The sequence below is a fragment of the Rhinolophus ferrumequinum genome, chromosome 26, assembly GCF_004115265.2.
Source record: "Rhinolophus ferrumequinum isolate MPI-CBG mRhiFer1 chromosome 26, mRhiFer1_v1.p, whole genome shotgun sequence".
Lineage (NCBI taxonomy): Eukaryota > Metazoa > Chordata > Mammalia > Chiroptera > Rhinolophidae > Rhinolophus > Rhinolophus ferrumequinum.
In genome coordinates this window covers 17,132,031-17,146,627 of record NC_046309.1, presented here as the reverse complement: position 1 = coordinate 17,146,627, position 14,597 = coordinate 17,132,031, and the positions used below count along the sequence as shown (strand labels likewise).

The 14,597-nt window shown below is 38.5% G+C and overlaps 1 protein-coding gene across 2 annotated transcripts in view; it reads right to left on the bottom strand.

Annotated features, from left to right (window-relative positions):
• Positions 1-12,495, bottom strand: part of TNPO3 (transportin 3) — a 74,109-nt gene extending 61,614 nt beyond the window's left edge. Inside the window, exon 1 of one of the 2 annotated variants that reach the window (XM_033099037.1) lies at positions 11,982-12,495. In XM_033099037.1, coding sequence (XP_032954928.1) covers positions 11,982-12,101 — 120 coding nt within the window. In that variant the 5' untranslated portion in view covers positions 12,102-12,495. Of the gene's footprint in view, positions 1-1,289; positions 1,449-11,981 lie in introns of those variants that run through there. The other variant, XM_033099038.1, reaches the window with a different exon arrangement.
• Positions 12,496-14,597: the final 2,102 nt, after the last annotated feature.

Genomic DNA, 14,597 nt, shown 5'->3' with positions numbered 1-14,597 from the left:
AAACCTTAATTATCTCTGCAGCTCAAATCCTTTGGCCATAGAGGCACTTAAATAAAGTATGTATTTTTAAAAATAATAAAAAAAATAAAGTATTATCTAACTATTATGTTGCTTTGTACACCTGAAACTAATAAAAAAAAAAAGTGTGACTAAATATGAAGCAAAATGACAAGATATCATCATCTCCTGAGTCTGTAACCCATCTTTGTTTTCCCAAACAGAAAGCCCTTCCTTTTGCTAGGTAGCTCAGATACTTAATGGATTGGGAGTCAGCTGTAAGAACAGAATCCATAATGTTTAGAGACAGAAAGGGCAATAAAGAACAAGCGAATAAGTTCTTTATAGATAAAGAATACAAAGGCCCTGAGAGGACATTTTTCATTCAGAATCCTCGTTCGTAGAACTTCACTTGCCTTGCCCAGATGTAGCCTTGGTTTTGTTTTGCTTTTTAAGTATATATTTTGTTTTAGCAATAAGAAGCAGCTCAATATTTTCCTCACTAAAATATGAAGATTTAAAAATTTCAGTGAAGGGAAATCAAAATACCCCCAAAATGGGAGTCTTTTTCTGGAATGAGCTTATTTTAAAATATTACCAACATTTCTGAAAAAGGAAAAAAGAAAATATCACTTTGCCCCAGGCAACTAAACCAAATATAAAACTTGCACTTTCTAATGCCCATCATGTTATTATCAATTTTTTTAAAATTTTATAACTAAATTAAAATATAGATGGCAGCTACATGAGTTTCCTAGGACAATTCTATGAGCAATTGGACTTAGAAAAATTCCCCAATTACTCCTTGTGCAAATGTTTCAAGTAGAACCAAAGTGCAAGAAGAGCTGTCTTCGCATTTCAAGCATCCCTGTTTATCTTGATGCTGCCTCACGCACTGGCCAAATATGCCTCTCTTTTCAAATATTTGTCTTTTGGAATAAGAACAAAAGATAAGAGTGACGGCTAAAGAAACCTGGCAAACTTGAATATTACGAGCTACTAAGCAAACAGTCAATGAAAAATTACCTGGGTTGATACTGCCAGTACTATATATTAAGGAGTCATAATTTATCACCTTAGTTTGAAATCCAGGAGGGTTTTCAGTTGTTGACATCCAAAACCAAGTTACCTTGTTGTCACCATTGAATCATAAGGAAAATGCAACCAAATCCTGATACCCTAGGCTCTACAGTACAGTGCTCACTGTTCTTCCCCTCTGCTAAGCTGCAGAAAGAAGGAAGAGAAGAAAGAAGGAAAAGGGAATCTTTACAAGGAGAGAAGAAAGCACTTACACTTCATAGGACTTTCTAGCCACAGATGCCAGGTGCTACCCACTGAAATCCAGGCTTGGACTAAGCTCCACATTTCTGAAAGGACCATCTCAACCGAAGCCTGGGGCTCAGTCAGCAGGAGGAAGCTGCAGCTCCCACTAACAGCATATTTCAAAGAGGCTGCAACAAGAGAACATTTTCCATTTAAGCATCTAATTCCAATCTCCCATTTCACAAAGCAGTAGCAGAACAGGCCTTTATATCAATTTTTTCAAAAGATATTTCCATGACTATGTGACGACTATGAAGTAGGCAGGCTATGGCCCAGTAATCCTTTCACTAACATACTCTTAAGTCTTTCGTTATACTTCACAGTAGATCCTCCAAGTACTTGCCCCTTTTGCCTTTAATGGTGCACTGTTGCTCCGAGACTTGCTTCCATACCAACAGTTCTAAAACTACCGACTCCACGGAAATCACTAAGCAGGCCCCAAACAATGCAAGCACACCCAGACAGGAGCCCCTATCGATTCATGAGCTGCCAAGAATTAGCAGCGCATTAGGGCTGCTAGTTAATCCTACACAAAAACTCCTCAAATTAAGTAGAATTACTTAACATACTTCACTGGGGACAGAAGGGCTTTGGTAAATAAAAAAATGAGGTTCTGGAAATACAAATATTTCAATGAGATTTGGGAAGTAACATAAAAGTGTCAGATCGCGGTACTTTTTAAAATATTTCAAATTAATATATTTATTAAATAAAGACTTACAAAGAGTTATAGTATATTTATAGTATATATTATATAGAAGAATAACTAGGTCAGAGTACAGAGTGAAAAGAACACCTTAAAAAAAAAAACAACTATTAGTAAAACAACACGTTTAGATACATGCCCAGTAACAATGTGGTAGATCTAGAAAATCAAAATTTCCCAAATCAAGAAAAAAAGAATTTTCGTGAGACAGGTAAAGAAAGAACAGATCTAGTTTACCAGAAACAGAGAGTGATTTTTTTAAGTCGGTCAACTGTCTCAGTTTTGTATCTAATCCATTAGAAGAATTTTACAAATTGCTAGATCTGTCACAAGTTACTAATTTTCTCATGGTTTTCTTAGATAGCAGGGAGAAAAAATAGCTTGAGGGGATATTAAGAAAAATATAAGCAGTGGGGCTGAAAAGATAACCATCACTACCTACAAATGATATTTTTCAAAATAACTTGTTTTGCAAGATGGCCTGAAATACAGAAAACCATGGTGAAATGAAACTTAGCTAATACCTTCACCACAGCAGTGATGAGTAAACAACTACCTTCAAAAGCAGAGTGTAAACAAAACAATCATAAAGCCGCTAGCAAGCTCTGAGACCCATAAAATACCCTTGTACGCATAAACAACTTTTCTAGAGGCAAAAAGGCTCATTTATGGAGACAAGTAACATTTTCACAGCCATCGCCATAACAATTGAAAAATCAAAAGGGAGATATTATTTCCCTTGTGAGACAGAAGAGATTCCTGGCTAAAAATAATTCTTTAAAACATCATAAGCTATTGAAATTCCAGGAGAAATAAATACTCACTTTTCAAGTCAGCTTTGGAAGACTACAGTGCCCAAATACACTGTTCTATCTTGAGCACAACAAAAGAAATCAAGAGCAAATGACAGCACTGTACACTGTGGTCTCCTCAGTTTCTGATATAATCCCAGTGTTTCTGGGACAAGAGTTTTCAAATAACCCTATGTCATAATGACCTCGGTCAAATGAATTCTGGCTCAAATCTATAGCCATCAGCCATATGTAATGGTACTGAGAAATCTTGCCAAAACTTTTTCATGACAAGTGCAAAGAATTTCTATCCAAATTTAAAACCCTCAGTCACCTATGTATGTAAATATTAACTTCAAGAATGGCCATGAAAAAAATATAATTTGGGTACATAGAATCAATTTGGAACTACTTGACTTGGAGCTGATGGGTCCTGGAAAAACACACTTAAAATAAATAAAAAGTTTAAAATCAACTTGGATTGGGAGTGACTAAAGCATGCATTCCTTGACAATAGCTTCACTGTGGCACTTTCCAATTATATAGGCAGCCCTGCTTTAAAAGTAAATGCCAAGCTTGAAACCATTTCATTTGAAGCAAATGGGTAGCTCGTGTGAGGGCTTCCTGAAAGCCAAAAAGATAGAAAATGTATTTCCTTTAATTAATCACTGGTCTCTATTCATGCCTACTTAACAACTCAGAAACCAAAAGAATGAGGACATGTATCACCAGCATGTTAACACTGTGCTGAGATCCAAGTTTTTCAATCTTATAGAAATGTGAGATGTCTAGCTTCAAGTGTTGCAAAAATTACATTGAAGTGTTAGACAAGTAACACTTGTCTGAGTGCTTATGTAAAAATGTATAGTTTCAAGTCTAGTTTCAAATACGTATATTCTTCTGCTTTAGGGCTATCTGTTTAATTACTATTATTTCATCATTGTTGAGACAGAAAATACAATGAGGAAACAATGAATACAGAGAAAAACTGAAAAGAATTGTGCCATGGGTTTGAGAAAAAGTAAGTAAAAACCATACTGTAAACTCTGTTATAAGATGTGTTATCAAAAGAGAAAAAATACACATTTCATAATATTTTCATTTTAGAAACTCTACCAGAAAGAAGAAATTAAATCAGTACTTTCAAAAGGTTTTGCATACCAAACACTACAAAATTATCCCCTTTAGCAGGACTGTGAACCTCCAAAAGAGAACTATACCTTCTCTCTGGGGCTTTACCTATACTATACACCAGTAAAACACTCTCTGGTAATATTTCAGTACCAGAGCTAGAAAAATACAGGAGAGGTAATCTGAGCAATCTCAACTTTCTATGAATTAAATTTGTTTTTAAGCTCAACGGAGCTTAAAATTCTGTAAAATCTGGAAAACAGTGTGGCAGTTCCTTAAAAAACACACAAATAAAACAAAACAGAATTACCTTATGATCCAGCAATTCCCCTTCGGGACAAAAGAATTGAAAGCAGGGACTGAGCACATATTTTAAGCCCCTTGTTCATAACCGCAGTCCTCACGATAGCCAAGGGATAAACAAAATGTGGTACATACATTATTACTCAACCTTAAAAAGGGATAACATTCTGACACACAGATGAACCCTGAGGATATTATGTTAAGTGAAATAAGCCAGTCACAAAAGCACAAATACTGTATCATTCCATTTATATGAGGTATCCAGTCAAATTCAGAGATACAGAAAGCGTAGGTGGTGGCTAGGGGCTGGCGAAATGGGAGGTAACTGTTTAAAGGGTACAGAGTTTCAGTTTTACAAGATGAAAGAAGTTCTGGAGATGGATGGTGGTGATGGTTGCAGAACAATGTGAATATACTTAAAGCCAATGAACTGTACACTTAAAAATGGTTAAAATAGGGCCGGCCCGGTGGCTCAGGCGGTTGGAGCTCTGTGCTCCTAACTCCAAAGGCTGCCGGTTCGATTCCCACTCCACCCCCTGCAACTAAGATTGAACACAGCACCTTGAGCTGAGCTGCCCCTGAGCTCCCAGATGGCTCAGCTGGTTGGCGCTCCCTCTCAACCACAAGGTTGCTGGTTCGACTCCCACAAGGGATGGTGGGCTGTGCCCCCTGCAACTAGAAACGGCAACTGGACCTGGAGCTGAGCTGCTTCCTCCACAACTAAGACTGAAAGAACAACTTGACTTGGAAAGAAGTCCTGGATGTACATACTGTTCCCCAATAAAGTCCTGTTCCCCTTCCCCAATAAAATCTTTTAAAAAAAAATGGTTATAATAATGAATTGATGTATACTTTTACCACAATTTAAAAAAATGAAGTTCTCACATATGCTGCAACATGAACCTTGAAAACATTATACTAAGTGAGATAAGCCAGATATAAAATGACAAATATTGTTTAGCTGACTCTACTTATATAAAGTACCTAAAGTAGTCAAATTCATAGACAAAAAGTAGAATGGTGGTTGCTGGGGCGGGAGAAAGGAGAGAATAGAGAGTTACTGTTTAAGAGGTACAGTGTTTTCGTTCGGGCAGATGAAACAGTTCTACAGATGGGTCATGGTGATGGCTGCACAACATGTACTTAATGCCACTGAACTGTACACCTAAAAATGGTAAAAATGGTAAATATTGTTAAGAATATTTACCACAATAAAAAAAATCTATAAAATGTATTTTCCATTTCCCTCATAAACATCAGCGAAATTAACAGGAAAGAATGCTGAAGAAATATCTGGGGGCTTTGGAAGAAAATTGTTACAATTAGAAACTGTAGCAGTGTCCTGATGGTGTGAGGAATCACACTCATGGACTCTGGTGTAAGCCTGGGAAGACAAGAAGTAAACTAATCCAAATGTGGATGAATGCCACCAGGTAACACACTACCATGTCCACAGATACACAACAACAAATTCTCATTCATAGATAGGCTCCAATACACCAAAGACATAAAATGTCTATATTTGTACTGTCCAAGACCTGATTTTAACTTTTATTTAATTTTAATTAATTTAAATTTAAATAGCCAGAAAAGCCATCTGGCTAACGGCTACCACATTAGATGACACAGCCAGACTGGTACATTCTTTGGGAAAAAGGTCTTTGGTTTTCATCATTTACTTATAATTTCCAGCAATGCAAGGCATACAATACAGCTGACACTTGAACATGGGTTTGAACTGCACAGGTCCGCTTATACATGGATTTTTTTTTCAGTAAATACTGTAGATGTACTTTCTCTCCCTCATGATTTTCTTAATATTTTTTCTCTAATAAAGCTAACTTTATTGTAAAAATACAGCATATAACACGTATATCATAAAAAATATGCGTTAATCAACTTTGTTATCGGTAAGGCGTCCGGTCAACAGCAGGCTATTAAGAGTAGTTTCTGGAGAGTCAAAAGTTATATATGTGGATTTCCAACTACGTGAGGGGTCAGCGCCCCCAACTCCCGCACTGTTCAAGGATCAACCGTAGTCTAATGTTCACTGAACTAACTGATCCACAGAAGTTGTTTGGGAACATTTTCTATTTTCTAGTAGGCTTTCCTTTCAAAAAACATGTTATATTTTAAGGGTCACTTGACTGGAGAATGAGAGCATAAGCATAAAAAAATGCCTAGATTTTCAAACAAATCAATGACTACAATAGACAGAGAAAAACCAAAGACCTTACATTTCAGAAGTAAGCTAAAGAATCAAGAAATTACAGAGGGAAATGACTGGGAAAGAAGTTTAAAGCTGACACTCAATGACCTTTCTAAAACTTAGAAGAAAATTCCCAAGGATGTGTGATAAACCAAACATGACAATGCCAACTTAGTCCATCAAAGAAAGATTTGATTTCATTTGATTCATGCTTTTCATCATTCCTTCTGTTTCCAGATTGAACTAGATTGTCTCTGCAAAAGTAATCTCCTCCTTATGATATAAATTACAAACTTAGAACAAATGAGTAGCATACAAAATTCATTATCCCTATACTATAAAAAGATGGTCTTTCCTTCCATTGCTTCTCCATTTGTCTACTAATCTGGGTTACTGGAGAGTAGACAAAGGAAACAACTAGGTGTAGATAGGTTTCCTTTAAGATCCGTCTCAAAATAGTTTCTTTTAAAATACTTTGAAGATATCAGTGATATCGGTCTATCACATGAAACAAAAACATGGCTATAGGTTGTTTCCAAGAATTCTGATGGAAAAAAAGATTAATGAATATAGATTCTTCAGAAAATGGCTGTTTTATACAAATATTAACAAAAAGGAAACGATGTTAACTCATACCATGGGCTAAGCCCATATCCAAATTACACCTTTATATCAAATTTACCTTCACCAGGTTATTAAAACTATACTGAATAACTCTTAAGATTAGTAAATGAGGGATGAAGGGAAGAAAAGATAATAGTTTTTCAAAACGTGTATTTTTCAAATTGGTTTTGAAATAAACCAAGCAAATTCACTCCCTTACCAATTTAAAATTGAAAAATTAAAACGCTATGCTTGTTATTACACTTAGAACAGATTTCTGAATACTTTGAAAAAGCCTACTGAGTCAAAAAGTTTCTTCCTGTATCCAAGTCTTTCAAAGCATAAATGACAGCAATATAAACTTACCTCATAAAGATTGTTTTAAAAAAAGAATGGAAAGACTGAAAACACCAACACAGGAGGCTAAATAATGTTGTTTATTTTCAATTACTCATGGTAGAGAGTCACATCAAAAATAAACGAAATTCATAAAGACACACTGGAGTTATCCAACTGGCCTTTGGGGGTGCCTACAAGCTGCTAGTCATTCAACAACCATTTTTAAGAACCTGTGTGTCAGGCAGGGATCTTGAGCGTTTCTTTCTTAAAAGCCATGGTTTCTTCCTTTACCTATGGGAATCAGATCATGTAAACAAATAAAAGGATCCTCCAGACTACAGGGAAAGACGAATTTCCAAAAAAATAAAAAATAAATAAATAGATAGATAGATAGATAGATAAATGGAATTAAATAAAGTCCTCTAGGTGTTCAGTGGGGGCAGAAATTACTTCCAGTGGAAAAGAATCAGTTAAGAATTCAAGGACAAAGTGGAATTTAGGCTGGGCTTTGAAAAGATGGGTTAGTTTCTTCATTTGAAGAAAGCATTGGGAAAGAGTAATAATAAAAGCGCAGAGGTAAGAAAGAATCAAAGAAATCACAAAATTAGACAAAGGTGATATTCCCACCCCCTAGCCCCCCAAACCATTTGCTTACGATGGGAGACACTACAGCTATTTGAATGCAGGTGGGAAGGACCCAATAAAGAGGGAGTCTGAAGATGCGAGTGCGACACAGGATAATGGAAAGATCAAGGCTCCTGAGAATTCGGAAAATGAGATGCAGAGCACCTAGATTGGATAGAAGGGAGAAGCAGCTGGATATACCCATGCTGAAGTACCAAATCAGAGGTGAAGGGTTGATGGATGTTTAAGAAAGCGACTAGAATGATAGACCCTGGAATCCAAAGTGGATAAGAGAAGTAATGACAAGAACTAACAAAGAAAAAGTAGGGGCCAGTCCATGGAAAAAGGTTTTGATGAAATTCAAGAATGAATGCAGGGACTTCTGTTTAACAGGACTGAACTGTTCGAACATGCCATCTGTTTGCCCTCAGGTCCCTTCCCAAAACACACTAAAATCAGAGTAAAGAGATTAAAAAAGAAAAAGGCTGGGTTAGGGAGGTGGGGGGAACCCACAAGAACAAAGAGAATAGAAACAGGACTGATATTAACACAAGTATGGAAACTAGAAAGCTAGTGGATGAGTCTTAACTGTTTTAGCAAGTGTGAGTAAGCTGAGATGAGCCTAAGGGGTAGGGAGGGAGGATGGAATGAGAATGCCACCAAGGGACAAACCGATACATCTGCAAGATTCCAGTTAGGCTCCGAAATTAGAAGTACCAGGTATATCTGAAGGCAGATGCGCAGGTGGAACAGAAAACAAAGGAGTGAGTGGGTTCAAAATCTGTATAAGCAGTTAGACTCCTAGATTTTCTCCCTGTTTCTGAGTGGCCAGGCTACTATCCTCCCACCATCACTGAAGACTCAAGGTTTACTTCGGGAAGACTGGAGCAGAGGGGCTGTGGACTCTTGGACAACAGACTCACTAGAGGACAGGACTATCAGACTGAAAATGGGAGATGAAATTAAAGCCAGCGTCCTTAGTGGTGAGGTCCATCCCTGGCTCTTTCCCCAACCAGCTGCCTAGTGTATAACACGCTGGCAGAAGACTACAGGACTTCTCTCAGGGTATAAGCAGTCCAAAAGACACACAGAAAGACAGACAGACAGAAGGGGTGAAAATCCCCTTCTCAACTGCCCATCAAATGAGGGAGTCATCCAAGAGAAGACCAGGGGATCCAGGATTCAGTACATCCAATCCAAGAAAGAGGTGAGGGGAATTCCCTACGATAGTGTTAAATGGAGATCCCAGGATGACAATTACGCAACACAGCTGGAGAACAACCAGGCCAGATTTGAGCAAGGGGGTGCAGGGCTCTCAGAAAAGGTTTCATTCCGCCAAAAAAGGAAAGAGATTGCCAGTTTGATTATACTAACAGGATATTCACACTTAACTGACAGAAAGTTTGGGATGAATTACTACAGATATATAGAAAATGAAGCAAATGTGAAAAAAAAGGTAATGTTTACCATCAGAAAAAAAGTTACACAAAAAAGGAAGTATTACCAGGGAATACATGCTACACAGTTCACAATGTGCACTGATTTAACCAAAAATGTGATATAATTATGTTAGAGATATGGGATGAGAGGAAGTGGAAGGCACCTGAATTTTCACCTTTCATAGGAGGTCTATACATAACTGCTCTTTTTTACCCTAGGCCTTTTTCTTGTAAAATTTCCATTTTATAATTTTTTTTAAAAAGTATTTAAAGTTTATTTTTAAATTTTTTAAGTTTAAAAATTAAAACCTTTTAATTTTGATAAAAATTAAAATTACATAAGACTTCAAAAATAAAAACGATTATATGAGGTTACCTGAGGTTTTTGAGCCAGCAAACCGGAAGAAGAGTGGGTTATGATCAGAGCAGAATGTCTGAGTTAATGATGTGGGGAGCGGGTGACTTTAATAATGACAAGATCCAGGGTGTGACTCTGTGACAAGGTGGTTGAGGTAGTGATTTGGGGGGGCTGGTGACTTTTTAGTAATGACGAAATTCAAGATGTGACCGTGTGACCAAATGGCTGAGAAAAAGAGGTGAAGGAGTTAAGTGGCCAAAGTGTTACCTAAATTGTCAATCCAGATGCTGAAGTTGCCTAAAAATGATGTGTGGCTGTGCAAGATATTTTCCAGGTCCGCTTTCCCACCCTCTCTACCACATTTTCTGCCCCCAGTATGCTTACCTATATGGACTCTAACAACAGGTTCCCATATCCCCCAGCTTCCGGTTGGGTTTGCCCAATATAAGGAATCCCAGGAGACTAGAGCTTCCTTCCTGCAGTCACCTCATGCTGGCTGTGTCCCTTCAACCAAAAACTTCCACTCCTTTGAAGGTAGCCAATTCCACACTTTTCTTGAGTTCGAGTAACCACGCCCTCTCCTCTCCCTTCTGGTCTACAGATGTTAACAATATGGCTAAAGGTTACCACATCTCTTTAGGTTCCACATTATACCTCCTTCTTTATAAACAGTACATTTATAAAATAAACCCTCCTCGAATTATCCTATAAAAGTGTTTCCTGTTGGGACCCTGACTGTAAATAGTGACGATGGTGATGGTAATGACGTAAGGTTGTAACAGAGAGTAGTGGAAATAAGAGAAAAGTGACTACAATTTCTAACATATTTGAGCTCTAGGTTCCAAGAACTTAGCTAAGCTCTTTGTAGGTATTAACTTATTTAATCATCACAAACATCCTACCTGACAAGCAGATTTTATCTGATTCATTTCCATATACCAAAGCCTAGCACAGTTGCTGGGACATGGTAAGCACTCAAATACTGATTTAAAATACACACAACAATAAGCAGGTTTAGTAGGGAAGAGCTGATTTTTGGTATGGTGCAGCATTTCTCCAACTTACAAGACTATGAAGATCAGGGACTCGTCACTAACTTGTCACTTACTTTACATTACAAAAACTAAACACTAAGTCAAAGTTGCAAAATTTTAAGTATTATGCACTTGCAGGCTAAGAGCTGATTTAAAAGGGCAGAGCACCTTTAAGTACCAGTTATTTAGTTTTTAAAAAGAAATGAAAAAGGAGGGAAAATTTTTCAAAAAGCTTCGGAATATAAAATGCAAAAATAAGAAAGGTAAAATCAGCAAGATCAAGTTCACACACACACACACACACACACAAAGCACAAATGTGAGTATGAAAACTAGAGAAGGAAGCATAAGACACTCGAATCAAAGAATGCAGAAATACAATAGGTATAATGGTTGCAATTATACTCCTCACTGGATGCTCAGTTACATGGAATAATCCAGGCAGCTGTGATACCCACATCTTATGAAGAACAGAAAAGACCAGGTTAAAGAACAAAAATGCACAGCAAAATGAGAACTGCAAAGATTTTTCTGACATCAAAATTGATATGTTTCCTTTACATTACGTTGCACTCCAAAACACGGGAAATTCACGGGTATAAGAATCTAGAAACCTGAGAAGTTGCGAGAATAATGAACTCAAACTAGAGTGAAAAATCAGCAGGGAACTGTGAGGTTAAGGCTACGACTGGGAAGGAATTCCTGAACGCCAACACTTGGACACCCAGGGGAGGTGGATAAAACATCCTTAAGTAGAAGATGGAGAAAGACTGGGGTTGGATTTGCTTGAAGGAAGACAAAACGGAAAAGCGGGGCCTGAGAAGCAAGCAGCAAGGGGAAAACTTAAAGAGGACAATCACGATGCCACTAGAAAGTACAGGACCTACAAATCAGATTCTACGGGGTGGGGAAAGGGCCAGTTCGCGACCGACCAGCAGCGACTAGTTTCCGAAAAGCCGCGTAGATATAGCTTCGCAGCCCCACCCCGCGGCAATAGCTCCTCCCCAAGGAGGACCTCACGAGGCCAACCGCGGGGCTTGGGCTCGGGCTCCAGCTCAGGTTCGAGCATAGTTCCCACCCCGCCCTTGCCCTTTAGAGCTGAACGGCCTCTCTGGGCCCCTCACCGAACGCTGCAGTTCCCCAAGCCAAAATGAGGCGCGCTCCTTTCCGCTGGGATCTGGGTCGTGGTAAAGCGCCTGTACTGCCTGGTACACGAGCTGTAATGTCGGCTTTGCCCCTTCCATGGTGGTGGCGGTGGCGGCGGCAGCGACGGCTCTGGCTCTTCTCCCGAGGCTTCTCGGGTTGCTCCGTCTTCGCGCTTCCTCACTGTGTCGGCCACAAGCGCTCCCGGACTGGCGCCATCTCCTCTTTGGCCGTTACCAGGGCAGAGGGGTTCCCCGTGGAAGTTGCCCCCTCGGAAACAGAGATTAGAGCGTATTCAGGTTCCTGGCCTTTTTTCTGATCCTCCCTCTGGACTCTAGACTTCTGAGTAGAGGCTCCGATGACCACCTCCTCACCCGCTCACTTGTCCTCAGAAGTCTGTCCCGGCACTACAAACCACGCAGTATATCAAAACCGCGAAACCCGGACCGGAAGCGGCCACACCGATACCTTTGGCACACTTCCGCCTGGTGCAATGCAAAAGGCGTCCTCCCCGGCACGCCTCCTCTTGTCTCCCCGCCCTCTCCCGGAAGTGGCCCTGCAGGGCCAGGAGCCGGAAAGAAGTGATCGCATGTGATTCTCTCGGTTCCTAGCGTCCGACTGGAGCTTTAGGACCGACGTGTGTCCCATACTTGAGCCGCTCTCCTCTCCTTGGCAATGGATCCGAGGTCTTCCCTCCGCCTTCCAACTTCTCCATGCCTCTTCAGAGAATCCTTTCTGACCCCCGTGGCCAAAACGCGTCAATTCAACCAACCATCCGTGGAGAGCCCACTGTACTGGAAATCCAAAGATGACCAATGACAGGATTCTATGCTGACTCTAGGGGAGAAGACAGACACATAATCAAATAACTGTTGTACAAACGTGAAATACGTGCCACACTGAAATAAATCCAAAATGTGTAGAGTCCCTGTTCAGCCCCTATTTCCACTAAGTTCTTACACTCAAAAGGGTGTTTCTTTTTGTTGCTCAGGACACTGAATTCCAGAGTATTTGCATGCATCTTTAGGGTCATTGAATTGTAATTTTGTGTATGCCTTTCTGAATCAAAATCAGTGGTCTAACAATTCTCAATTCACAAAAGAAAATAGAAATCCTGAAATCTGTACTACAACAAAAGGTATGTTGATGGATTTCCCAACATTAATGCAAGTAAGAAATGCTATTTATTGAATGCTTACAATGTGTAAAGCACTGTAGTTACAAGATCTCAATTCTTTTAAGAAATATACCTACTAACTCCCTATTTTACAGAATAAGAAGTAGGTCATGTAATACAGTTCTTAAATGAAAGTCAGCATTTGAATCCAAATCAGTGTCACTCCAAAGCCTGTGAAATAGTTACAATCCCTATTATCCTGTGATTTAGTTTGTTTCTAAATTGTTGTTCTCAAAGGATTTTCACTGCCAACACCACGATGAAAATAGTGTTACTGTAGAGTTGATACGATTTCAGAAAAGAAACGAAACTTCATACTTTGGCTACATCCATTCATCAAAAAAAGATTTAGTAAGACCACCTTGGTCTCTGCCCTTGTGGAATTTACAATCTAATTGCAAAGAAAGACAAGCAATTCACACAGTTAAAAAGTTCTATGAATATCCACAAGGAAAAGAATGATGTTGGATCTACCTTGTACCATATACAAAATAAATAAATAAATAAATTAATTAATTAATTAAATAAATAAAAATCTTGGAACCTAAATGTAAGAAATTCTTGAAAGAAAACAGGAACATGTCTTGATGACCTTGAATTAAGCAATGGTTTTCTTAGATACGGCACAAAAAGTGCACCAATAAATAAATTGAACTTCATCAAAACTAAAAACTTTTGTGTTTCTAAGGATTTGTAAGAAAGTGAAATGACAACCCACAAACTGAGAGAAAATATTTGCAAGTCATATGTCTGATAAGGGATTAGTATCCAGAATACATAAAGAACTCTCATAATTCAACAATTTTTTTAATGGGCAAAGAATTTGGGTAGATAGTTCTCCAAAGAACATACAAAAATGCACATGAAAAGATGCCAACATCATTAGTCATCGGGAAATGCAAACCAAAACCATAATGAGATACCACTTCACACTCACTAGAATGGCTAAAACAAGAGAGACAATAAATGTTGGCAAGGATATGGAAAAACTGGAACCCTCACACACTGCTAGTAGAATTGCAAATTTGTGCAGTCACTCTAGAAAAGAATCTGACAATTACTCCTCTAAAGTTTAAATATAGAGTTACCAAATGACACAGCAGTTTCATTCCTAGGTAGATACCACGAGAAATGAAAACAAGTCCATTTGTATGTGAATGTTTATAGCAGCATTATTCATAATAGCCAAAAAATGGAAACAACCCCAAGTCCATCAACTGATGAAAGGATAAACAAAATGTGGTATATCGATACAATGGAATATTAAGTATTAAAGGAGTGAAGTACTGATACATGCTACAATGTGGATAAACCTTGAAAACATACTAAGTGAAAGCAGCCAGACAAAAAAGGCTGCATGCCATATGATTCCATTTATATGAAATGTCCAGAAAAGGCAAATCTCTAGAGACAGTAAATT